Here is a 27,400-nt window from a genome sequence, read left to right on the forward strand (position 1 = left end):
CAATGATCTTCAGGAGGAAAGGTACAGTGGTGATGGGTCTGTAGTTGGACGGGTTATTGAGATCAAGTGGTGGGTTCTTGATAAGTGGCATAACCCATGCGTACCTGAGGTTAGTATCAAAGGTATTGGACTTGAAAGATGCGTTGATAATGGAGGTGATAAATGGGGCAATTTCCTTTGCTGTTTCTTTTATGATAGGTGCAGGGCAGATGTTGCCCATGCATCTGGAGGGTTTTAGGCTTAGTCTTATTTCTTCTACTTCTTTGACACTGAGTGGGGTGAATTTGAATAGGCTGCATTCATCAGGGAGTGGTATGCTTATAGTAGGTGCAGGAAGGTTTTTTGATAGGTTTGTTTTTTTGGTTTCAATTTTCTTGTGTAGGAGCTCAATTTTGTCTGACAGCGCCTTTTGGATGTTCTGACACCAGGTAGCGTCCTTAGAGAAGGTAGATGGGGGAGGTGTGGGTGATTCTAATTCTCTGAGAATATTGAACAATTCTTTAGTATTCAATTTTGCATTTTGAATACGGTCGTTTTAGGAATTGGATTTGGCTTGGAAAATTGCAGAATTGTAGGTTGCAGAGGCTGCTAGGAAGTTCTCTTTATTAGGGGCTGATGGGGAGTTTTTCCAATTGGTTTCAGCTGCTGTTTTATTTTTGCGCAATGTTTTCAGTTATGGGGTGTACCAGGTATTTAGGTGAGTGGTGGGTTTGGTTTCACGAAGCTTCTGAGGTGCTATTTTGTTAATGGCGTTGAGCAGGGTGGTATTATAGAGGTTGACAGATAAGTCGGGTCCTCGTTAGGTTCAAGGGTAATGTCCGCCTGCAGGAGCGGTTGTAGAAGTTGGAGTAGGTTGAGGGCTGTTATATTTCGTGTATTTCTTGCTAGTCTAGGTGGGGCTAGGGTTTTCTCCTGGTTGGGCTTGATTATAGGAATGGCGAAGAGAATGGCATGATGGTGGGTCCAGGCGAGAGGTTGGTTAGATGTGATAGAGGTATTGCCGTTGCAATCAGCGATCCAGTCTAATTGTCGCCCTTTGGAGTGCGTAGATTGTACAAGTCGTTGGGTGAAACCAAGGTTGGATATGCTATTGCTGATCTCAATTGCATTCTTGTCTTTGATGTCATGAAGGCCAAGGTTAAAGTCTCCGAGGTGGAGGCTTTGTGTGCTCAGTTTGGCCTTCTTGGAAAGTAGAAGTGATAAATCTTCTTTGACGGAGGAGAGAGGGCCCGGAGGTCTGTAAATCAAGTGGGCTGTGATGATTTGTGAGGGTGAAAGGGGCAGTTTGAAAGACATGTGTTGGATGGACAGTAGAGTTTGGTTTACGATCTGTCATATGCTGATAGGTGGATTTTGCGATGTGTGCGCCTGTGCATAGGTGTCACGGACAGGGTTGGGATCCCCGGACTAATTAAAAGTGCGACACGTGCAGTGGTCATTTTCAAACAAGCTGGATGTTTGTAGGATACAGTAGGTGGGATGCGCATGTGCGCAGCTGTCCATAGGACGTGGGTGGGCGCCTCAAACTAATGAAAGTACGTTGCAAGCTTTTTCGGACATGGTGGACAGGGGCGGTGTTACCAGGACACAGACAATGAGATATGCATGGTCATAGGTGTGCTCCGGACAGACGTGGGATCCCACAAGTAATTAGAGGTGTGTCCTACAGACACCACCATTTTGATTGCGGCCAGGCCGGTCAGGTGCGGTGTCCGTAGGACACCTCCATTTTACTTCATTGCGGCCATCCCGGACAGCACTGTGCTCTGCGGAGTTGTAATAGGATTTTTAAAAAAAAGGAAAACACACACACACACACACACACACACACACACACAACAACAATGTACATATAAACCTTTATTTTCACACATACATAGATACAATTAGGAAAGGGAAGGGGTAGCAGAAATGGACACATATACAGGGCAATTGGGGTTTTGTACAAATTGAGTATGAGGGGAGGAAGGGCTTGAGGTCTCATCGTAACATCTCTCTTCACAGGGAATTTGTGGCGATGGTTGGCTGGGAAATGGGCAAGGGATACAGGTGCAGGTGGGGCAGTGGTATTTTATTTTCTCCATAATATGTCCTTGTACAAAATCTTTTAAGGCGGCAGAATTATTTAGCAATTGCTCCATTTTTGCGTCCATGCTGTCTCATTTTTCATTTACAGAGTTTGCTTCATTTTCTTTGCCCGTATGCTGTTGTAGAAGAGGTGCTGCTTGTGGGGAATTTTCTTCATTTCTACTATGTACTGTTAAAGAAAAAAATATCTGTTAGGTCTGGGTGAAGCAATATGTATTAACTGTCTTACTTTTAAAACTGTGGTGCGTACCAATGGGGTTACTATTTTCACTCATTTCGTCATGAGGAAAATTCTCTTCCTGCCATTCTATGGTGCTTGCCATTGCTGAGTAAAAAAAGAATACTATTGTACAAAGAACAAATTGTACAATTATAGGAAAAAATGTAGTGTACTTACCACGTAGTAGTTACGTTCTGCTCTCAGTACTTTGTAGTCCTTCCTCTAACAGTTCCTCCTTCGTTTCTATGTAAAGCAGCACTGCGGTAATATTGTTGGAAGCAGACGTTATTTCTCTTGTTGGTGCATTCCATTATGGTGCATACCCTATGCATTTGTTCTGTTTGTTTCAGAGTTTGTAGACCTGCTGTATTTTTCCTTGCACTTCACGTATATTGTGCTGTTTGTATATGTTCCGTGTCTTTGCTGAATGCTACCACTATGTAAGAGAACCCCTGACTTTTTGAGCAGTGTGGATGCTACCCGATGTCAGCGAAGACGCACAGTCCGCGCCCACTGTGCCCATCAGCATGGTGCCATCGGATTTAGTATTTTGTATGGTACACCTATACAAACTAAGGGTATTCTGGTAAAAACCTATGAAATTCAGTGAACAAAACATTGTTAAAGGGACGTTATGGTTAAGTTGCGCTACTAATAACCTATCAAATTCAGTGAAAAAACTTTGTTAAAGGAACAATATGGTAAAGCTGCGCTACTAAAAACACATCAAATTCAGTGAAAAAATATTGTTAAAGGGACGTTATGGTTCAGTTGCCCTAAGAAAAACCTATCAAATTCAGTACAAACACATTTTTGAAGGGACATTATAGTTACTTTGCACTAATAACAACCTATCCATAATGATGGTTACAAGTAAAACCAATAACCGCCAGAAATGTGCAAGTTATGGGAAGCTAAGAAACCATAACTCGCGCCACCACCGTCAACTGCAAGGACTAAGATGACATCACAAATGTACAATTGTGGCAATTGGTGTCAACGTCACTCATAAGTCTGTGAAATGGCTGATCAGGCAGTATTTAAGGGAAACATGGCTAACACTTTCCTTCCCAGTGAGAATTCGCCAGTGATACTGAACAGGATGACCTAATCTTGTCTCAAAAAAACAAGATTGTTAAAGGACAAGCCCCACTCACTTGCCCAAAAAGGAACTACCCAACAGCTTGCTAATCATTTGCTAGGATACCAGCAACCTCAGAAAGAGCCCTCCCTCGCTTTCACTTCCACTCTGCTAACCATCCTATATAAATGACATCCAATCCTCAGCCATACCTTTTACCCAAACCATTGCACTGATAAATGGGTCATGACATCTTTTTAGGTTGCTGATTTTGGAATTCATAATATTGATAATATCACGTTTGGATATAGCATTTCACATGCCAGATTCCTGCAGCTGTTTAATGGTGCTTTTCAACTTTCGAGCAAGTAATTTGAGTGAATATTGTTTAAGAATTATCTTGCTGGCACACTTTTATGAAAACACAGTTAGCAAAATAACTGAGAAAAAATGCCCATAATGACTTTGGACATCAGTAGCTTCTAGAGAAATGAGAGATGATTGCTTTATGTAAAGAAAAGAGCAGTAAGACTGCTACTCCCGCTAAATGTCAGAACCCAGAGTTAACTCTGCATAAAAATGTGAGCTATTTCAGTTTTTCAAAGACCTAGAGAATGAAATGCCATCAATGTCTGTCCCTTTTAATGATTTGAAGTGTTTCCATTCACGTGGTAACTGAATGTTTAATGCTATGAGGAAATTATCTTTACATTCTGCTTGTTGGTAACTTATGTTTCAGAATAATACCCTTTAATAGCTAGTATTTTGTCTTTTTTCCTAATAGCGCTCTGGTGATCTGAGGCCTACCTTTTTCCGGGACTGTTTATTGAGAATTTTTGATCACTTGGAGCAATGTATCACCTGTCCGAATGTTATCGAAACAATTCTGAGCCTCATTGAGAAAGGTGCCATGGTCATGACCACCAACTATGACACTTTCTTGGAGTCGTTCGGACACCACATGGGAAGGCCCATGGAATCACTGGACTTGCAAGACATGTCAAAGGTAGGATGTTTTTGGGAAGTGCTTCTTTAGGATATGTTTTCACCTTGCTGAGAGGAAAACCAAGTGCAATACAATTTGACTGAATTTATATTATTGAGGCTTTTGAAACACTGTATATGTTTCATTGCTTTAGTGATTAAAGTTATGCAGTCATTGCTTGCCTCAAGGATAAAATGTGGAGTGGCGTCCAAATAGATTTTGACCTTATTTATTTGGCCATTCATTTCAAACGTGCGAGGGCATCACATAGTAGCAGTTTGTATCATTTAATTGTTTATGTATCCGGCAATGACATATAGGTGTCTGCGGCTCTCAAGATGAATACAGACATGAAAATAGAGTTCAAAACCTCTATTTAAATATGTTGATTTTGTCAGGATGTTTGGAACTCTATCACATCTTTAATTTGTTGACACAATGATTTAGTTTGATGAACTTTCCAACTGACTTTGTTCCGAGTTCTATTTGTGAGGACAGGTATTTGGGTGAGAGGGAAACGAGAGGTCTGCAGAGGCCTTCGACTAAGTGATAGCGAATCAGGATGCAATATAGGGGGAATCCTCCTGAGCCTTTTGCCCATTTCTCTAGTAGCCAACGTCCTTTCATTTTGGAAAGGGAGTCTTTATTCACGCTAGTGGGTTTGGGCACCTGCGGTTCAAGAATAAAGATAGTGTTTGCGGCTCCCTTTTATGGTAAAAGAGACGTCACACAAATGCTCATGGCTCCATCAATGATAGACATTACTGGACACACATGACGAGGGGGCAGGACCTTGTGTGGGAGTGAGGGGTCATTGGAGCCCCCCACCATACATTCAGTACAGCCTGGACCATGTGCTCTCCCAATGGTGGGGGACGCTTCCCTCACCCTTATGTTAATATCAGCCTTATGCTGGCATTGGCGTAGATGGGGCTGTTGCGCGGGACACGTGGCATCCATGTTGTGCACCCTCAACTCCATATTTTTGAACTAGGCCTCATTGCGATAATACGAAAAGGCTTCTCTCCCCTTAGCAGCGCTGCGGCGCACACCGCACAAATGGCCCCCACCTTTTCTCATGTGTCTGAAAGTTACGCAGCTCCATTCTCACGCTTGGGCCGGAGGCAATTGCAACAAAAACAAATGTAACATCTCGCTCTTCCTCTGAGATCACTGTCCCGTGTGTGAACCGGTCTGAGCCAGGCCTTGTAGTTCATCCATCTCCACAAACCTGCCTGTGACCCCTCACCCTCACTGTTGGAAAATGACTGCCAATGTAACCCTGTGTCCCTGCAAGGTATTCTCTTGATGTGCCAGACACGCGACCCTGCCATGAAGCCCACCCCAGTGTGCCCCCAACTAAAATCAGACCTCTGTCGCAGTAAATTGCACCCCAGAACTAACAAAATGTCAGCATGCCCCCTAGTTTCTTTGATGTACTCAGACCCACTCCACGGTCGATGTTATCACACCTGTCAAGACCCCTGAACCCGGTACTCCATATAAGTCTTAATAAATGATGGTGTAATCATACGTATACAACTTATATGTTTATGATGATTTGTTCAAAGGAGCAGTAGTGACTATTATTTAGTGCATGACTAATGGTAGTATCTCGTGTTAGCTTAGTTAGGGGCCACCATGCTTCAAAGCGACCTGACCCTCACCCCGCCTGGACACAGACGAACGGACTTCGTGACACTCCCCCTCCTGCCAACCAAGCAGCCAATCCGGAGGGAGCAGAGCCTAAAGCTACATATGTTACCTAATGTTTATCCAGTCCTCTGTCTGTGAAATCCCTTATATCATGATGTCATTGATGACGATTTTTGCCTTGATAAACTGATGTAATTGTAATGTTTGCCAGAGCGCTCTCAGGCAGCAGATTTCTCTGGATGCCAATTCTTGATAAAAAAAAGACTAAGGGCCTCATTACACGGTATGCGGTAACCATGGCGCTATTAGCGCCATGGTTGCCGCCGGTATTTTACCGTGACCGCCTTGGTGGATGGCGGAATTACCGGCCTACTCCAAGGTGAGCGGGGCCAGTAATTCCCCATTCACCAAGGCACTTCCCCATTCCCATTTTTGCCCCCGTAGGGCTCAATGGGAATGGGGAAGGAGGTAATTACGGTACCGCAAATTGCGGTACTGTAATTAGCACCAAGGTCCCTTTGCGGGCCCGTTCCTTAACGGCTGGTAAAACCAGCTGTTGAGGTTGGGTCCGGCAAAGGGACCTCGTAGTAAGGCGGTAAGGGTTTACTGGTACCGGTGCCCTTACCGGTAAACCCTTACCGCATACCGTGTAATGCGGCCCTAACTCTCGCAACCTGTTCTCTTAGTCTCATTCCCCGTTGGGGTGTGTCTATTTATTTATATTGCACGTGCTAAGACGGGGATGGGCCATTACAACCTACTTGCTCATTCACTCACATTGCAAGATGCGTTACAGGTCTAGGTGTCGCCACTGTTGCCCTTAAAATCCCAGGCACGGAGAAGTCAGAGGTATCCAAAGGGGGCCAAAGTTGTTGTGGGAGTTTGGAGACAAGGAGTCAGCATAGACTAACGGGAGAGGGGGGAAACAAAGGAGATGGAGAAGGGAAATATCAAGAAACTGGAGACGGGAGGAGAGGGAAGGGCGAGGGAGGCATTGAAGAAAGGAAGGGAAGATCTAGAGAGTAGAATTGGCAAGATAAGGTAAACGGAGGAAGTCATAGGAGTAGGGAGAGTAGAGAAGAAGGAGGAGTTGGGCATGGAGGTCCAGTGAACATTACTAACGTTGGCCAAGTCCAGAGGGCCAACAAGTGAGAAGGGTTTTGAGAGGTAGAGGACTGAGCCAATGTGGCCAGAGCTAAGAATCAGTCAGGGTATCAGGGCTGAGAAAGTTGAGAGCCTTGTGGACCTTGGCCCGAAAACCCAGAGGGGCCTAACCTAAAGACCCTAATACCCCCAAAAACTGGAAGTAAGAATAGACCTACGCTGTCTTGAAGCCACACTACAGATACTGGTGCAGTCAGCTTCCCACCAGAGACTTTAGGCAGAACAATTTTAAGAAACCCAACAGGGGGGAGAATCTGATCCCATTCAGATAAGAGGGCAGTACCAGGTTTGCTGAGCGCTATACACCCAATGCTGGTGAAGTGAAGGAGCCACTACTCAACAAAACAACCCCAAAGGGGCTATCTCGTTGAGAGTTGAAGAGGCAGAAGGCTCTTCGAGGAGGACTGATCCATAGACAACACATGAGGCTGTTTGGCAGAAGAGCCAGACCAACGGAAAAGAGTCTTGCCAAAGACAAGGGGGGGTCAGTCTTGTCAACCAGAACCCTGAGAGTTTACTGCAAAACCCAGATGTGCAAACTACAAAGAGTCGGAGGTGGGCCTTGAGACATTCAGGGAATACCGCAATTCAGGAAGGAGTAGAGTCAGAAACCTGGGTGTCCCATTCCAAGGCCTTGCTCATAATGCTAATAATGCAGCCTGAGTATTGCCCCCAGTAGCATACAGGGAATAGAAAGAGTGTGATCAGTACGATAAGCAACCATGACACATGAGGGCTAGAAATCTGCAACCTTAAGAACTGTGCGTGAGTTTTTTGCACCTGGTCTGGAGAGCTCAACCTGACTACAATTCCCTATCTGTTAAAACTTTAGACATAGGACCATACTCCTGTCAAGAATCTGACTCTATCGACTGAAAATCATTCTCACATACATGCATTGGTAATGCTTGAAGCCCTCTGCTGTTTATGGAGGATCATCCATCTTTGATGTCCTTTTATGCAGCCCATCTTGAAGGATCCCTCTGTCTGTAACAACATCACATTATCTACTTTGCAATGCTTATTGTTACAGTTCTTCAATACCTTGCATAATGGGAGCATATCTCGTTTATAGTTGCATTTCGGCTGAGTCTTCCTCTCTTCCACTTTTATCAGCAAGATATTGCCTGTAGCAGCCCCACATGTCTTTCGGGCGACTTGTCATAGGTAATAGACCAGCATACACCTCCACATTCCTTACATTTCCAACGCATTAATACAATTCGCTTCGCCATTAATAAACTAAGATTGAGAAACCTGCACCAGATAGGGTTCATCCTATATACAATTCCCAGCACACACATACTCGGGTCCCAGTCTATAGGCCGGTCTGACATTCCATCCAGCGCACCACACACGTCATTGCAATACTCGGTTAGCCTTGTACACGACCACAGCATATGCAATGTGTCTGCTTCCTCGCGTCCACATCTTGGGAACTTCCCACTCGCTGCGGAGTACATGCCCTTGAGTTTGCCCGGGGTGAAGTGGGCGCTGTGTAATATCTTAAAGTGTGTCAAACGGCATAGCGAGTTGCAGGACATGTTCTTCGACAGTCCACATAGCTGTGACCAGTGAGAGTCTGTAAGGGTGCATCCCAGATCTTGTTGCCACTTTCCTTTAATCTCTGAGGAATGGGCTACTCAGGATGTCAGCGCAATTTTGTACAGTGTGGATGCAGATGTCTTATTTGTGCCTAAGGTGAAGATGTATCCCAGGGCTGGTTGTGACGGCGGTTCTGTTGGGAAGTCTTCCCATGTATTTGCCATTGCCGAGCGCAGTCGAAAATATTGTAGGCTCTGCAAAGGGTTATCACCTATGGTCGCCTTAATCTTGTCCCAGCTGATGAATCGTTTATTAACAAATAAGTCCCCGAAACAGATTACCCCCCTGTCCCTCCAGTGCGTGCCCAGTGTTGTGTCCATTGTCGGGGGTAGATAGAGCGCATCCCACAGTGTCATGGTCGAGCTGTATAATACAACATTCTTGGGGTTAACCACCATCCTGGTCCATGCTCTGCATGTCACCAGTGCCGGGCTAGTGGTGTTGTCGTTCCTGGCTCTCCCTCTGGCAATTCTGTGTAATAGCTTCGTCTGGCCCACTTTTTATGTCTCAAAGGTCGTTTGTGGGACTCTGAGTCCTCCTTCTGTCCAGTATGTCACTTAATGGGCCTGCGCAGAGAGGAAGTAAAGCTCAAAGTCGGGGGCAATCCAGTCCCCCCAGTGCATATGGACTGGTAAACCGCGTCCAGCGTACTCTGGGTTGGCTATTCCATATGAATGCTGAGCATGCACCCTGGATTTTAGCAAAGAATGATCTGCCCGGCCACACTGGGACTGTGCTGAACAGATAGAACAGCCTGGGGAGTATAATCATTTTGATCAACGCCAGTCTACCCATCAGCGAGATCGGGAGGTGTTTCCATCGATCAAGCTTGGCACAGAGCGCATCTAAAAGTGTTCCATAATTTAGGGTACGGGCGAGTTGTGCTGTGCATGCTATCTCAAAACCCAGATATTTCACCTGATGAGGGGCCCATGTGAGTCCGTATAGTTCTATGGGTTTTTGGGTTGCCTCTGTGAGTGGGAACATTTCAGACTTGGCTGCATTCAGCCTCAGTCCTGAGTACTCCTCGAATTTGCGGACCGCATGTAGCACCTTTCTCAGATTAGTCTCTGGATTTGTGAAATATAACATTATGTCAAAGTTATAATCTCTATGTTGCCAGCCACCGGTATCCACGCTCTGCTATATCTTGCCCTCAGTAGATCTGCTTGTGGTTCGATCACCAGCGCAAATAGCACTGGTGACAGCGGGCAGCCTTGTCACGTACCTCCTGCTAACTCTAGGATCGCTGAGAGTGCCCCGTTGACGCATCCTCTGGCAAAGGATTGCTTGTAGAGAATGCACACCCAGTTCATGAAGTTTGCCCCAAACCCATAGTTGTTTAGAACCCTGAATAGGAATGGCCAGTATACTGTGTCAAAGGCCTTTTGCATGTCTAGTGCCAGTGCCACTCCCTGAATATCTCTGGGGATTGCGTTCAGTATGTTATAGCAACGATGAATATTAGAGGATCTGCACCTACAAAATACAAAGCCCACCTGGTCTTCATGGACCATGTGTGGCATTAGGGGTTCAGGCATGTGGCTAGTATCTTTACTAATATCTTTGCATCTGTATTTATTAAGGACAGCGGGCGATAGGATCTGCATTCCTCAGAGCACTTCCTGGGTTTGAGCAGACGAGTTATGACTGCCTCGCTTGCCGTTTCAGGAAGTTTGCCCGTGCCCAACACCTCGATCCAGACTGCGTGGAGTCAGGGTACTAATATCTCCGCAAATTCCTTATAGAATTCCGCCCCAGCCCATCTGAGCCTGGGGCCTTCCCATTGGGTAAGGCCTTTACGGCCTCCGTTATCTCGGTGAGCGTCAGTGGACTCTCCAGGGCGTCTCTGGTTTCGGTGGATAGAAATGTAGTAGGTATTTTAGCTAGGTATCTGTTTATTTTGTCCTCCGTGGCAGTGCTTTGGGGGCAGTACAGGGTGGCGTAGAAGTCATAAAAGATTTCTTTCTGGTCCGTGACCACCACCCCATCTTTCTGAGTTATGCATGGGATGGTCGTGCTTCCCCTTTCCCCTCTTACCATCCGCGTTAGCAATTTACCAGGCCTTTCTTGCTCACCATATCGCCTAACAGCCACTGGCCTGTCAAGATAACGTAACTCTCGCTCTGCCGCTGCTCGGAATGCTTCTAGTTGCGTTCTAATGTCTGACTTTGTATGCGCCGTTGGGGCGGTCGCGTATTGTTCTTGCAATTTATCTATACTTTCCTCCCGCCTCCCCAGTTCCCTACGTATGTCTTTGAGTACTCCTAAATCGGTAGATATGGCGATGCCCCTAATGTAGTCCTTGAATGCTTGCCATAGGACTGCATGGCGTTTGACAGAGCCATCATTGCTTTCCAAATATTCAGTGAAATGTTGTGCCATGCTGCTTTTGTACACCTTGTCTGACAATGCAGCTGCTTTGAATCGCCATGGCAGCCTCTGCGGGTAGACTCTGGGGGTGTCCAGCGATATCAATACCGGTGAGTGGTCAGATAATGTTCTAGGTAGTATTGTTGATTCTGACACCCAGCCCAAGACCCTCTGCGATACCAGCCACATGTCGATTCTAGAGTGCATATCATGCACAGATGAGTAGTAGGTGTAAGCTTGCTGTGGTCCATGCAATGATCGCCATACGTCTCTCAGGCCAAGGTCTGCTATATGTGTGTTTATTACGTGGGCAGCATTGGTAAGTGGTCTGGGGTGCTGGACGTACGATCTATCTCCGTATCCAGTATTGTATTGAAGTCCCCCCCCCTCCCACATATTATGTAAGCTGTTGGGTATCGAGCACATTTCTGGAAGACCTCAGTGTAGTAGTTAGGGGCATCGATGTTTTGATCCTGTATGCATTGATGAGTAGGGCTTCTACATCACCTAGTTTGCCATGTACTATCACGTACCTTCCATTGGGGTCACTCTCTTTTGTTTAGTGTATAAATGGCAATGTTTTATGTATTAATATCATCACCCCCCCCCGAGCTCCAGTTGAGTAAGATGTATAAAAACGGTGGTTCCCCAATCCCCTTGGATATATTATTTTTGCTCCTGTTCTATTGACATACGCCATCACTTTCCTTGCTTTTACAGGCATTCCAAGACCTCTTACATTCCAGCTCAGTAATTTAACCTCTGCTTGGTGCTTATCAGCCATACTTTATGCTTCCTACTTTCAGACTTGTTGTGCTCCAGTGTCCCATAATTCTTCTTGGGTAACAATAAACTAACTGTCTGTGCATTTTTAACACCCCAAACATAACCAGGGTCAGATTGGACCCTCTGCCTTTCGGCCCGTGGACGGGCCGAAATCGTCCCTGGGGAGTGGGGCCGGTTTCTGCCCACGCCTGGGCCAATTTTGAGAAAAAAGTGAAAAAAGGTTAAAAAAAAAGATTGAAAAAAAACAATAACACCTGCAACAGCAGAATTCATCAAAGCAAGGTAACACATGTTACCTTACTTTGATGATTTATTTGCATGCATGACGTGTGCATCATAAATTATGATGCATGATTCATTCACATGCAAAGTTGCATGCAAAGTTGAGGGGCCAGGGTCGCCGCCGGGCTGACGGAAGTCACTGTGCCACCCACCACTCCTGGAGTTGCTGTCCTGTGGTATTAGTGATAAATATGTATTAGTGATAAACTACCAATTTTAGAGTAGAATAAGCATCCATTTTGGATATTTTGCCTTTCGCAAGTAGCAGTAATAGCATGTTTTTTTTTCTGCCGTTGTCTCTGTTATGATCATCACAAGACATTCCATCTCGGTGTCCTCAGTCACTTGACAAAATCCTTATGCCTAAAAGCTTCTGTACAGTGTAGAAATATTTGACCATAGCACATCAAGTGACCATTGACTTCATTGTTCCACAATGAATGCTTTGTTGTAATGGGCCTCATTACAAGTTTACCGGTACAGTAACAATGGTAACGGTAAGCTTGCCGATACCGTTGTTACCATACTGGCAATCTATGAGTTCTGCTCGCAGGTGCCTTTTTGCCCGCCAGGTCTGACCTGGCGGACGGACCGGCACCCGCGAGCAGAGCATATCGGATGCACCAGCACCATTCACAAATGGTGCCGGTGCATCTGGCCTTCCCATTCCCATTGAGTCCTATGGGGCTCAATGGGAATGGGGAAGAATATTTTCCGGCGCCCGGGAATGGGCAATTACCAGGTCTGCCGGGGTTGTAATACCCCGTAAATTGCCCATTCCCGGGCACCAGAAAAATGTGCACGTTCGGAAGCAGCCTGGCGGTTTTACCGGCAAGGCTCCCTCCGAACTTGTAATGAGGCCCAATGTGTCTATCTTTCCAATCTCCCTAGCATGCTGTTCAGGATTTTTGTTTGTATGTATGAGGTAACAAGTGCTCAGAGTATGGGATGTCCTGTGAGTGCGCCGCTTTCCCTATTTTGCCAACTTCTGAAGCCTGAAAGTAGATTCATGTAGGCTTGACATGCGGCTAACTTTGCACCAGACCTGCAGATGAACTTAACTGGTCTGCAGTTAAATCTCAGTTACCAGTTTAATGGTATCCACCACAGAATAATTGTTCATTTTACTATAGCCGATATGATAGCTCAGTGGGTTGAGCGCTCACTGCTGTGATGTGTGTGTGATCTGCAGGTTCATATCCCAGCAAGGCAATCTCAGCCTTTCATCCTTCTTAGGTCGGTAAATGAGTGCCAACACAGGCTGGGTGATATTGTATGTATATTTGTTCTATGAAAAAGAGATTAAACGTAAGTGCTATACAATAACATATTATCATTTGGCCTTGGAAGTCTGCTTGCATTCACAGTAATTTGACAATATGGATCTATACACAGAGATATTGATGATACCTATAGTGATCCATTCTTGTATGAAATGTATATCACATTAGTGAAATCATAACCATATTTTTCGTAGTGTACTTAGGAACAATGCTATTTGAAACCACTTCCTATTTTGTCAAGGGGTAAAAGGTCATGTTTCATCGCTTCCCGGGATGTCACTTTGGAAAGGGGTCAAATTACATCACTTCCGGTGATGTCATCAGAGGTCAAGCATCGTGAGGCGAGGGGTGGGCCACTTTTTGAGGCAAGGGGTGGGCCACATTTCTTTGGGTGTCCGGGCCTATTTCTTGTCCCAGTCCGACCCTGAACATCACTCACTCCCCCACCCCCACCCTCATAGTTCCCCAAACTTCAACTGTGCATATCCCTCCATTTCCCTTACCCTCCCTCAGTTAACAAACTCATGCACTCGCATGTGGGGGGCAGCTTCAGTGGCAGCCGAGGCCCAGGGCCACATTATTTCCGTTCTTACGGTTACCAATCTTGATTGCGTTACTAGTACACATAATAAGATGAGGCTATTAGCAGTGTGCCAGTGTTTCCTCAAGGGAGATCATATTTTGGTGAATAGTTTCAAATATGGACTTGTGCCCGTCATTTCCCAATTGCTGAGGTGCTCCAGTTATCCTCACATATCTGGTCCGTGCGCCGGAGAGCGATTCGCGGCATCCCCACTGCCACAGGGTTTCTGCTTGTCGGGTAGTGGTATATTAGTCTCCACAAAGGTGGCAGCCTCTTCCGGGAACGTGACAAAACATGTCTTATTAATGTACTGCAGGCGCAGCCTGGCTGGGTACAACATTCCGTAAGGTATCGATCGGTCCCGGATCATTTTTTTTTATCACCTGGGAATGATCGTCGTTCCTGCTGAACCGTCAGGGTGTAATCAGGAAATACTTGTATCACGTTTGAGCCCATCTTCAATTCCAGTTTGTCTCTTGCAGCTCGTAGCACCAGGTCTCAGTCCCTGTAGTTCGTCAGTCTAGCTATTATCGGCCTCGGGTAGGTGCCTGGCTTGGGATGGGGTGCTAGTGATCTGTGCACGCATTTGACGACAACCGTAGGTGACCATCCAGGATCTCCGGGCAGTTCTTTGAGCAGTCCTTCAACGGCCAGTTCCATTGGGCCTTTGTGTGCGTCCTCCGGTACCCCAACTATGCATACGTTGCTGCGGTGGGATCTCGCTTCCAGCTCTTCCCATTTCAGCTTTACCGTTCCCAGGTCCCTGGCCATATCAGTCACAGTATTTCGCAATGTTTCAAGGATGTCCTCCGTCGCGCTAATCCTTGTTTCTGCCTCAGTGATGTGATTGGTGGTCTTCTCGAGCTGGTTTCTAATTGATGTGACATTGGAATTTATACCGTCGAGCTTATCATTCAGGGCTGCAAAACCTTGCAGCATTGATGCGAAAACCGCTTGCGGGTCCATAGTGGTTAATGTAGTGGATGGCGTGGCATGGGAGGCACGGTTTGTTCAGGGCCGGTGCTATTCATGGTGTTCGTCTTGGTGACTGATGTTGTAAACCTAGCTATCATTCCTTTTTCTTGGATGCTGCCCCTTTGGGCATTGTACTCTGCTACTGGGCCGTTTCCTCGCTGTATGCGCTGTTCCTTGTGGCAGCAGAGACCCCACGAATACCGCTGTTGTTGCGATTGTCTGACTCTTTGCAGGGATAGGACTTGGTGTGATATTTACTGGATCAATGACTTCTGCGTCTCGTGTATCACGTATTATTACTCATCTGCACCTTACCACCTACTTGGTGGGGTCAAGTCCATGCCTCTACTGCTTGCAAACCGCCTGTGACTTGCCCCAAGGATGTAACTAATCCTCTGCCGTCCTAGCGGGATGTCTCACACAATGCATTGCCTTGTTGTAGTGCATGGCCCGGCTGTTTGTATACTTATATAATGCCAGAGTGAATTGTGCCAGTGCGTATCCCTGTTTGTGGTGCTGGCTATGCGTCGCGTCAGGATTCTGAGGTGTAGTTAACTTTTATTTCTCTGTGTCCCCTCACTCACACAGTAATGGACTGCTGTTTCCTTGCAGTGCTGCGAATCACGGGGCCATCATCGTCCGGGGTGCAGATCACGTTTTAATGACTGTGCAATGGGGGTTGCGGATGCTCAGTTCTGTTCAGTTTCCCTCATCTTTTCATGGTGTCATTACTTTCCTCCCCGACCCCTGGTGTGTTGGGTGGGTCACCTTACTTTACACTTAGTCAGGCGATCCCCACTTGATATATCCCTGTGTGCCCTTTTAGCCCTTTTTTGTGGGCACAGTGCAGTGGGTGGACACGTTTATCTGGGGTGCGTGGGCTTTATATGAGCCTGTAGTGTTTAGGTGTCCCGTTCAGTGACAGCACTCAGCCATGCAGTTTCTGTGTGCGTTATGTGGGTTCTGAACGTAGTATGCCGTTAGATCTGCCTACTTTGTCCGTTGGTCTCTGTGGGCCGTTTTGAAAAAAGTTGTTTATTTTTTTTAACAATTTTTATTATTTTAAACAAGCAATACTCCAAACATTACAACCATTTAGGATATTTGTGATCAATGGTAAAACATTACATTATAAAATGCTCTCTTCTGTCCTCCCCCTCCCTTGAGTTACAGCCGAGCCACCGAACCAGGCTATTCTACCGGAGGTCAGATATGCTCTGTGGGTGACATATAGTTGGATCTGCTGGAGTCTCGCATTCCGGGACACCGTCTTATGGTACCTTTGGGCTCTGTCCCATTGTCCATTGTCCATCTGTCATGGGTTCCCCCACCTCCTCCTCCCAGTTGAAGCAGCTCCTTCCCCGCCTTCGTACTCAGTAGCTCATATATCCGAGATATTTCGTGCCCGCCTTCCGAGACATCATACATCATTTCTATGGTGGCATCAGGCTGTTCTGCAAGTACTGTTTCGGGCCATCTTTCCCTCACCCGTTTCATAATCCTGGAGTAAGTAATATATTGGCCTTTATGCACCCCGGTCTCCTCCATTAATCTCTGAAATCCCAATGCCTCCCCTCCTGCCTTATGTCTCCAAGGGTGGCCAGGCCCACCGGTTCCCAGTATCTGCGGACCCCTTTAATCAATTGGGGGTCTCCCCCACATAACACCACCAACGGGACCTGCTGAGAGAGCGGGTCCGAGTCACCCACAGTTTGCCATGCTCTACGCCAGACCTCCCAGCCCAGCACCAACAATCACCCCATCTCCGACACTTTCGTTTTGTGCAGCCACACTGTCTCTTTTAGGGAATAGGGGGCAGAGTCATCCCGCAAAAGCCTGGCTTCCGCTGATTCATCTTCAGACAACCACCTAGCTACATATAGTAGCTGTCCTGCCAAGTAATACAATTCAAAATTCGGCAGGTTTATACCCCCCTTAACATACAGATTTTGTAATTTCCAAAGGGCCACCCTGTTCCTAGAATTGTGTCATATGAAGCCCCTGCACAGGCTTTGAAGTCTGACAAAGAAACGTTTGGGGATCAAGTACGGGACATTCACAAAAAAGTGTAGCAGTCTGGGCAAAACCACCATCTTGAGCAAAGCTGCTCTTCCCATCATGGCAAGGGGCAATCTGGACCAAAACACCACGCTGTTTTTGATACCTTCAACTGCTTTCTCCGTGTTGTATTTATGCTCTACCTCTATCCTGTGGTATATATTTATGCCTAGTTATCAAAACGTCTCGGTCCGCCAGGGTATCTGCAAAATCGACAGTTTCTCTAGTGGAATACTCTTGTATCTCCCCAAGGGGAACACACTGGACTTCCCGGGGTTTACCGATATGCCCAAGAGGGTGGCGTAGCGTTCCATCACCTCCAGCACATATTGCAGGCTCTCTTCCGGGAAGCGCAGGTAGAGAAGCACATCATCTGCATACAATGATATCAAGTGTGTTCTTCCTGCCGTACGAATCCCCACCTCTCTGTATTGTTGCCTAAGGAAAACTGCCAACGGCTCCAACGCAAGAATATATAACATGGCAGACCAGGGACATCCCTGTCTGGTCCCCCTACTGAGTCGCCATTTATCTGAGATTATAGCGCCTGTTTTAACCCTTGCAATCGGGGAGCTGTATAACATCTTGACCCATCTAATGTACCCCGGCCCCATCCCGTACCCTTTCAAGGTCGCCATCAACCATGGCCACCTCACTGAGTCAAAGGCCTTGACCGCATCCAGCAGCACAATGGCCAGCTCACCCGGGTCTTTCTCTGTTTGATCAATAATATGATGTAGCCTCCTATGATTGTTAGGGATGTTTCTGCCGGGGACATAGCCTGTTTGGTCTGGGTGTATCAATCTGCCTGTTGGCGAGCACCGCCGTGAGTATTTTGCTATCCTGGTTGAGCATCAATAAGGGCCTGTAGGACCCACAGTCCGCATTCGGCTTACCCGGTTTCAAGAGCGGGATGATCACCGCTTCTCGAAGGGACTCTGGCAACTCCCCCTGTTCGTAAGCCTCATTGAACATGGCCAGCAGCGGCTGGAGCAACTCCTGCCTGTACGCTTTATAGAATTTGCTGGGTTATCTGTCCGACCCAGGCGCTTTACACGTGGGCAGGTGCTGGATCACTGTCTCCAGTTCGTCTGAGGTGATTGGGGCCTCTAAGTCTGCTCGTTCCAAGTCGTCTAAGGTGGGCAGACCTATATCTTCTAGTGTTTCCTGAATTTCTTGACCCATGTCTCCACCTACGTCCTCATACAGGCGTTTGTAATATCTCAGGAACTCTTCGTTCACACCTTCCTGGATATTGCGGATCTGGCCTTCCGAGCCCCTGACTTCCCTAATCACCGGTCGGGATGTCTCATTTTTATATAATCAGGCCAGCAGTCTGCCCGGCTTGTCGCCACCCGCATGCTGCCTTTCTACGTATTTCTTATAATTCAGCTTACATAGCCTATCCCAGAGCTCGCTGCTAGCTTTTTGCAGCTCCCTCATCTTTGACCGTCTTCCCGGGTGGTCCCCCCCTTCGCATCAAATCCTCTAGCCTGCAACTCTCGTTCTATACCCCCTTGGAGCCCCCTGGATTTTGATATAGCTACCCCACTCACCACCACCTTGAATGCCTCCCATACTGTTCCCATTGATTGCACGCTGCCGGTATTAATGTCGAAATATTCCGTGATGGCCTTCCTTAGGTCCTCTCAGAATCCTGGGTCCTGTAGGTCCTCTGATGTGAGCCTCCACATCGGGATACGCGCCCTAGGGGGATGGTGCCGCCACTCTAGGACCATATATATATTCTGCGCCCACCATTTCTCCTGCTACCTCGGCGGCAGCGAACACGTAATCCAGCCTAGTATGCAGGACATGCGGCGCTGCGTAATGCGAGTATTGCCTGTCTGTTGTGTGCAACTGTCTCCACACATCCTCCAGTTTGAAGTCTGTCAACAGTGCCCCCAACGCTTTGGCTTTGGAGTGGGTTTTTCTAGCTTGCTATCTGACCTATCTATCCCGGGGTTCAGGGTGCAATTAAAATCACCTCACCACAGTATCGCGCCGCCTAACAGGGGGCTGATTTTACTATTTAAAGACCTAAAGTAAGCCGCGGTATCATGGTTAGGGGCATATAAATTTATAATTTTCACTTCTCGGTTCTCCAGGAGTCCCTCTGCCACCACCATTCTACCTTCCGGGTCTGTTGTCGACCGGAGCAGCTGAAACGCACATGCAGTGCCACCCATATGACAACCCCTCTTGCATATGCTGAGTATGTGGCTGTCATAAATCACCAATGTATCAATTGAAAAGGATATGGTAACCAAAAAAGGATACAATTGGTAGGGCTCTTCCGGATCCTTGTTCACACGACTTGATTGTAGGGAAGTCAAATTAGACCTTCCAAATGATACAACTCTCTGACTGATGAAACAGGCAGAGAGATGGATCACTGGAAAGGGCGTGGGTATTGGATCGGAAGTCAGCCTAGGATAGATAAACTATCATAAGAAACTGTCCCAACTCAACTCACTATGATATCACAGTATTAGCATTAATTCAAAACACTGACCTGATGGCTAGAACTGAAGTATCCAACAAAAGTCTCTTGAGGAAAACCAGGAGTTGAACCAACGACAAAGGAGGGGAAGATTAGTAAGGGAGACTTATCCCGAACAGCACGAGGCTCACGCTAGATACCGGGTTGGTGCACCACAGGATAGTGTCCAAAGTACTTTGCACAATCACCTTCCAATAGTTCATGAAATACTTCCTTTCCCACAAATAACAAAAAATAAAAGTTCACCTGTTAACTCTCACAGGTACCAAAGGTTCAAAGTAGTTCAGAAAACCATGTGCAGGATTGCACGCGACAGCGTACACGCAGCCAGGACAGCCGCGCTTGGAGACAGCGTTTGCGTGTGAAGATGAACACGAACAGGATAGCAGAGTATACGCAACCCAGGACAGTCACGCTTGAAGACAGCATCCGCGTGGAGATTTGGCACGCAAACAGGATACACGCAGCCCAGGACAGCCGCGCTTGAAGACAGCGTCCGCGTGGAGATTTGGCACACGAACAGGATACACGCAGCACAGGACAGTTGCGCTTGAAGACAGCGGGCCTCATTAGGACCCAGGCGGTAAGGGGTTTACGGCGGCGTAAACAGCGCCGACCCTTACCGCCTGATTCCGAGGTCCCTTATCGCCATGGAGGATTTAACACCTGCTTTTAGCAGGTGTTAAAATCCATGGCGCTAAGGGACCTTGTTGTTAATTACGCCACCGTAATTTACGGTGGCGTAATTAACACCTTCCCCACTCCCATTATGCCCTATGGGGCAAAAATGGGAATGGGGAAGGGTAAATGGGGATTGGGGACTTACCGCCCCGCCAACCTCGGAATGGGGCGGTAAGTCCGCCAACCACCATGGCGTAAACATAGTTTACGCCATGGTGGTAAAGGTACGACCCAGGCGGTAACTTACCGCCTGGGTCGTAATGAGGCCCAGCGTCCTCGTGGAGATTTGGCACGCGAACAGGATACACGCAGCCCAGGACAGCTGCGCTTGAAGACAGCGTCCGCGTGGAGATTTGGCACGCGAACAGGATACACGCAGCCAAGGACAGCCGCGCTTGAAGACAGCGTCGGCGTGTGGATAAGAACGCAAACTGGATACACGGCTCCAGGAATTAGCGTGTGGAAGAAAACACGCTACAAAAAGGCCAAAGCAGTAGCTGAAGGGAATGCAAGCACACAGGTCCAGAGTTCAGCTACAAAAACAGCAAAAAATGATTTAATAAGAAGCAGCGAGTGACGTTTCCACGCTGCTTATGTACGTACTGCCGTAATACACTTGACGGAACTAAGTCACGTGAACTTAACGACATGAAAAATGCAGACGTCGTTTTCCTGGCAATGCATCAAACAGCCTCCATTTAGAATAGAATGGTCTAGCGGTTCTATGGGCGTAACTCATTCTGTATGGAGAGGTTGTTCCAGGTCCAGAGATATGTCCAGCATGCATGACAGTGGCTCCCGTGACACTTCCCTTCCATTCTCTCCTAACCACCTCCAGTTTCTCTTTGGTGAGGTGGGTTTCTTGTAGTAAGGCTATATCAATATTCATCCTCCTCAGATACATCATTTCTTTATTACGTTTTAGGTAACTATTGAGGCCCCGAATGTTCCAGGTCACCACTCTAAGGTTACCCGACGCCATTGACTTGATATGCTGCCTCTCCCCTCAGTTTCCCATGTCGTTCCCGATAACACAGAGTTTGGCTCACTTCCCTCCCAACCCCAACAACCTCCCCTTCCCTCCCATCCCCAACCACAACCCACTGCACACAACTCTTTACCACCCCCCCCCCCGCCCAGCCCCAACAAATGCTCAGCTCCATCCCTGGATCTCAGGCCCACCCGCGTCTGGTCCCTCCTCGGAACACCGAGGACCAGGACACAGCGGGGTGTCACCGGACTACTAGTGACCTAACTAAGCTTAATGCTATGGGGGTACAAGGGTTGGCTCCCGGGAGCTATCGCTTATATGATTAAGATTATTCAGTTCAAACGGATCTTGCATGCATGTACGCTCCAAAAAGCACATTCCCTGTAAGCCTTATCTAATGCTATATTCTAGTCCCAGTGTCTCGCGCTATGTCACCCTGCGTGCCACAGCCGCATATTACTTATCTTCTATTTTTGCTGGCCCCCTTGCGATCGTTCCACCTTTCCGGAAGAATTCGAGTATTTTTTCTGGATCCCGGTAATTCAGGATCTTTGCAATCAATGGCCTGGGAGGGGTCCCTGGTGGCGACTTCCTCGTCAGAGCCCTGTGCGCCCTTTCAACAGCAAACCCCTGGGTGAGCACCCCTCCAGTTATTTCCTGCAGTAACATAGTTTCAACGTATTCCGTTGGCGTAGGCCCTTCAGTTCCCTCTGGCAATCCAATGATGCGGATGTTATTACGTCGGGCGCATCCTTCTGCTTCTTCTGCTCTGCTTTCTAGGTTGCCCACTTGCTGCACAAGGATATGAAGTTCCGATTTGTGGGTGACGAAATCCACCATGTTCGGGGCCATCTCCTTTTCCAGGTCCCCGGTGCGCTCTGCCAATGTTCTTACATCTTGTCTAAGTAGGTTTACCTCTTCCTGGACCGCCCCGACCTTAAGGTCCAGTGCCACCTTCAGTTTGTTCATGGCCAGCCCCAATTTAGTCTCCCAGGCAACTTTCAGGTGCGCAATCGCATCGAGCACCTCCTGGATTGTGCCTGGAACCTCTGCACTCCCGGTGGTAGTTTTATCTTTACTCCTTGCCCCTTCTGCCCCTGGCGATGTCTTGGCATAGTCATCCAGCGTGGGCTGCTTGCTCTTCAATCTTACAGTTTTGTTAGACATCGTGCTGCACCAACAAGGTGTGGGCCAGCACAACAACTTCTCACTTGAAGGTCTGCGCAGTGTCGGACGGTTCCTGGTGTTTGGGCCCACTTTGACCGTGCTGGAGGTATGTGCCGACTGCCTACTACACTCCTGGAATGGGCTGTGTCCTCCCACGTGCCAGGCCTGGCTCAGTCTACTTCCACAGGCGTACGTTCTAATTCTCTCAGACACTGGTGGTCGGGCGCATTCGCTGGTTCCACGCGTTTCTGCTCCGGGCCCCGACAGGACCCCTCGGCTCCTTGACCCACAGTAGTGTCTTTAACGCCTCTTCCTTCCAAACCCCGTACCGGCACAGGCTACCTTCTGTGTGCTCTCTTGAGTTCGGCATATGTCCTGGAGTGAGATGCTTTGATCTGCTCCGTTCTATTGGTAGCAGGGTCCTTCAGCACCGGGACCTCGTCTAGGCGGCTCGTTGATCCCTCTCCTTTGCTTGGCTATTTGTGTGGGGGCCCTGGCACCATGTGAATGTCTCTAGCCCCAGTACTACCCACTTCCGTCCTCAGGCCCAGGCGCTCAGGTTTCCCCTTTCTCAGCCTGTGCTTAATGACAGCAAGCACTCAGCTGCTGCGGGTGCCGCACTATATAGGGGGCCCGTGCTCACACACGCGTTCTAGGGCTGGGTGTGCGTCCCTTCCTTCCTGTTAGGTGCCACCAAGGAAGCCCAACTGGGCGCAGCCCTCCAGGCACTCCAGTCATCCAATGGATCCCCCAGTGCCCGGAGAGACCTCCACTGCAGGCCTCCTTGCACTATTCCCAGGTGTAACAGTTCGCAGCACGGCCAGTCAGAGCACCCGCTGGAGCTAGCTGTTTTAAACCCCTTCGCGGCCGTACAGGAATGATTCCGGCACCATCCCCCCGGTGATCCGGGTCACTGTAGAGGCCGGCGCCTCTTGCCTTGTCCAGCCCCCCCAAGCCCCGACACCGCAGGGGCCTCTGCTCCGCCGGGCACCCCGGCATCCCACCACGAAGTTCAGAGAGCACAGCGCCAGCCACTCGCCGCATGGTGCTCAGTGGCGGCAGCGCCGCCGGGGGTGATCCGCTCCGGCCTAACGCAGCGTCCAGCAATCGGTGTAGGCAAGGACCCCTTACCACTCCTGTCCTCGTCACGGGCCACGGTGTCCGCCCCTCGGTCCGGCAGGCCCCCTCCGGCCGGATCCTTTATATTGTTCACGGGCTGGGCTTCACATGTTACATAAAGCCGCAGCGGGCTTAATCGTGGCCGCACCAACCTACGTGTATGGCCACAACACTGCGGTCAGTATATGGCCCTTTGTCCTCAGTCCGTCATCTTGCCAGTCTCCCGATCCCAGGCACCCAGCTTCTTTTCGGTGGCTGTAGCTTCCCTTTCTTGCTGCTGATCAGACCCACGCAGCGCTCGATGTATGCACCAGTCATTCATACATCCCTGGGTATGCTGCCGGCATGCTTTTTCTCCTCGAATCTTTGTTTTTCCAAAGGATCGATGTCGGATCTGTGGGAGCTCCTCAAGAGCACGTCCTCTCACGTAGCCATTTAGCCACACCACCCCCGTTTTGAAGAAAGTTATATGGTTATGCCTCTGGATATGTGGGCTGCAGGGTTGTCACGGTCTCAGGGGGCCTCTGGATAGCTATGCGGCCCACCTCGCTGCCCGTGTATCCAGATAGTAGTGCCCCTGCAACGCGGCTTACTGTGTGTGCATTCCGTAGTGACTGCGGTCCCATTTGGGCTGCTGGTGGCGCTGGTGGAGGGTTCTATCCTCGCTTCTCGTGGTGCCCTTAGGAGGGCCCGCAGGGGTAATCCGGGCAGAGGTTCTCTTTGGGTCTGGACTCAGCAGGCAGGATCGCCTGCAGGCAGATCTTCCGATCCTCTCACCGGAGAACCAACTGGGGACTCAGGATGCTGGGGGTTGCCATCCTCCTCGTTCCGGGATGTCGACGTCCCGCTCAGGCCTCTACATTGTGTCTGCAGGGGCGGGTGTGGGAAGCGGGACAGCGGTCTGTGCGTCCAAACTCCTTTCTGGTTCCTGTAGCCGTTATGCTGGCCGGAGTTCACGAGGCTCCCAAGGCCACCCAGCAGGCCTCACGGGGCCTCGCAGATCACACAGTATAACTTTGGATGTACTGGATCAATTCTTGCGATTCTTTGCATACGGGTAGCGTACAACTTTATACACCCTCATGGTTGCTTCTGCCGGACACTGGGCTATTTTCAGTTAGTTTTCGGTCCCGGTCCTCGGCATGTCCACGGAGCTCGCGCTCAACGCTGCATTCAGCAGTGTGCGCAACAGCGCTCCCTCTCTGTAACAACTTGAAGTTCCAGCATTTAGTGGGTCTATGTAAGTTCTGTCTCTGAAGGTGCTTTTGGAACTCTGATTTCAAGTTGCAACATGCAACAGTTCTTTGCAAGAGTACTTTCTGAATGGCACTTTGGGAACTTTAACTCCCATGTTCAAAAAAGCAACCACATGCTGTAAGGATGCTTTCTCAATGTGTTTTATTTTAACCTTTCTCACAAGGTGCTATAGGAACTGTAACTCCACTTTCCAGCACGCAGCTTTACTCCTAGTATGTATGTTGATACTGGTTTGCTTGACACATTCACAGGGTACCCTAGGAACTACAACTCCCGTGCTCCAGCATGCAGCATTAGTCCAGCTTTAGTCCAGTCGTTTTCCTTCATTCATTGTTTCACAAGCTTTAGGTTTGACTTTGAACTATTCACTCCTGTGTTCCCTTTTCGAATGTTGGGCGAGTGCCTTTGATGCCCTGTTGCCTGGTTCCCGGCATGCTGTTCTCTCACATCTGTATCTTGGTCAGGATACTTTCAATGATTCTGTGTGATCTCCAACAGTACGCATCACTTCTTTGCTTCACTACTTCATAGCTTCCTTCTATAGTAATCTTCTCTCTGGAGAGAGAACTTCCCTTGGTTGACCTACTCACCCTCTCCACAGTCTCCCCAAATGTCTCTGATCTTTTGCAATGTGAGAAACCCGAGGGCATTCTCACATTTTCTCCCCTCAGATCCTTTGCTCATGTGGCAAGGGAAGTGCCATCGCTTTTGGATCCCGTCCCTGGGGGAGTACAAGCAAGGGCGGATCACCTGAGTAGGGGGTCCCTGGGTAGTGGGAAGAGGATGCCTGTAGGGGAGACACAGTATCCCCCTTTTCCTACTGATGATCGATCTACCCTTAACCCTCCCTCAACCTCTTTAGACTACTGTAAAATCTGTCCCCTCATTGTCCCACATGTAACATCTACTAGTTCTGAGACATGGTATGCCCCTTTTCTGATTGTCAATCGCCATACTATCCCTCAGCCTGTAGGTGCGCTTGTCAATCTTATTTAATTCCCCCCTCACGAGGAAGAGGCGCCCGAGATTAATCAAGATTACCTATGGGAGAAGTGCCTATAGCACTGAGAGGAGGAAGATGACTAAAGAGGTACACACAGTACACTACCAACATGTCCCTCGAACGAGGTCAGGCACAGACAGGCACTTGACAATAACTATACACACCTGCACTCTAATGCATACCACTCTAGTACTGGGACAAGGAAAAGAAAACGTAAGGGTCAGGCATGTCCAATGAATTGGCCTAATGGAAGTCAGGCAAGGGAGGGTAAGGACTCACACCTGACACCCGTTAACAGGGCTCAGGTGTATGAAAGGTGGATCACTCAGCAGTGCAGAGAACAGCAGTCAGGAGAGCAGAAGGGAGGCTGTGTGAATCCCTTCTTACTTTGAAGCCAGTTATTGCCAGAGATACAGAACGAGTTGGGAGGAGAGCAAGAGCACCAGAACCAGCCAGGACCGGCAGCAGGAGAACAGGATGCCGAGACACTGAAGGTCTGCAGGGTGATGCAGAGGACAACGGTGTGGTGAGTGAGCTGTGTCTCTGAGGAGCCTGGAGGGTCCGTGAGAGAAAGCTGGAAGGTGTGCTAGTCCCTTGTGAAGCAAACAGACTAAATTGCTTGTTGCCCTGGGCCAGGGAGTGAGCCCGGGAGTGTCTGAGGTGCCGGTGGTGAGAACCTGACCTCAAATGAAGAATCGTCAAAGCTGAGTACAACCAGTGAGTCTGAATGCAAAGAAAGGCCCAATTTGTGGAAGCACGAGTGTATACAAAGTTGTAAAGCCGGTGCGTGTGGAGAGAGATGCGCTTGCTGAAGTATAAACTGCTACCATGAAATATACAAGAAAGAGAAATGCAGCAATGAGGAGATACTAAGTAACAGAGTGGTCATGTGTATGTTTACACGTTCTCAAAAGCCTCTGTATGAATGGAAGAAGCTTCCTGAAGGGAAGGGGAGCTGTGTGCAAACTGAAAACGGAGCAAAATAGAGATCATAAAAAGGGGAACTACGCGAGAAGGGAAAAGTGAGTAGAATCCCCAAGAAGAGGTGTAAGAAAGAAGTGGAAAACTGTTAAGAATTGAAAGTTGGAACAAAGTGAGAGAATTTAAGTTGTCGAGAGGGGGTGACGCTAAGTCCCAGGTCCCGAGTTGCGCGACCTGTAATGGGTGGACCGTGCGGTCTGACAACTGCGTCACAACCAAGGAAGACCTCACCAAATAAATGAACTGTGCAACAAGAGAAAGAGAGCTTTGTGAAATATGGGGAAGGGAACTCCTCAAGAAATAAGTTGAACTGTTATGACCTTAACTTTGAATTTCAGAATTTGATGAGAAAGTAGAACACTTTGGGAAAAGTGAACATTGTGAAACCATTTGAAAAGTGAACTGTATGAAACCCTTTGAAAGGTGAACTTTGGGAAACCAAAAGGAGTTGAAACAAAGGGGATTTGGGTCAAGGGGAAAGGAACCCAGAAGGGGCCTGCACGGAACTATTGTAAACCTTTGTACTTGATAGAACATTTTGGTAAACCTGAGTGTCTTG

The 27,400-nt window shown here is 48.2% G+C and overlaps 1 protein-coding gene across 13 annotated transcripts in view; it reads left to right on the forward strand.

Moving 5' to 3' along the window:
- The window catches only part of LOC138580086 (protein FAM118A-like), a 1,834,209-nt gene that overhangs the window by 526,696 nt on the left and 1,280,113 nt on the right, over window positions 1–27,400 (forward strand). For all 13 annotated transcript variants that reach the window (XR_011304173.1, XR_011304175.1, XR_011304174.1 and 10 more), the window contains one exon: window positions 4,174–4,395. Coding sequence is in view for 10 of the 13 variants with exons in the window: in XM_069650357.1 (XP_069506458.1) it covers window positions 4,174–4,395 (222 nt within the window). In the remaining 3 variants the exon portion in view is untranslated. The remainder of the gene's footprint in view (window positions 1–4,173; window positions 4,396–27,400) is intronic.

Source organism: Ambystoma mexicanum, chromosome 3p, assembly GCF_040938575.1.
Source record: "Ambystoma mexicanum isolate Mex_15411 chromosome 3p, UKY_AmexF1_1, whole genome shotgun sequence".
NCBI lineage: Eukaryota > Metazoa > Chordata > Amphibia > Caudata > Ambystomatidae > Ambystoma > Ambystoma mexicanum.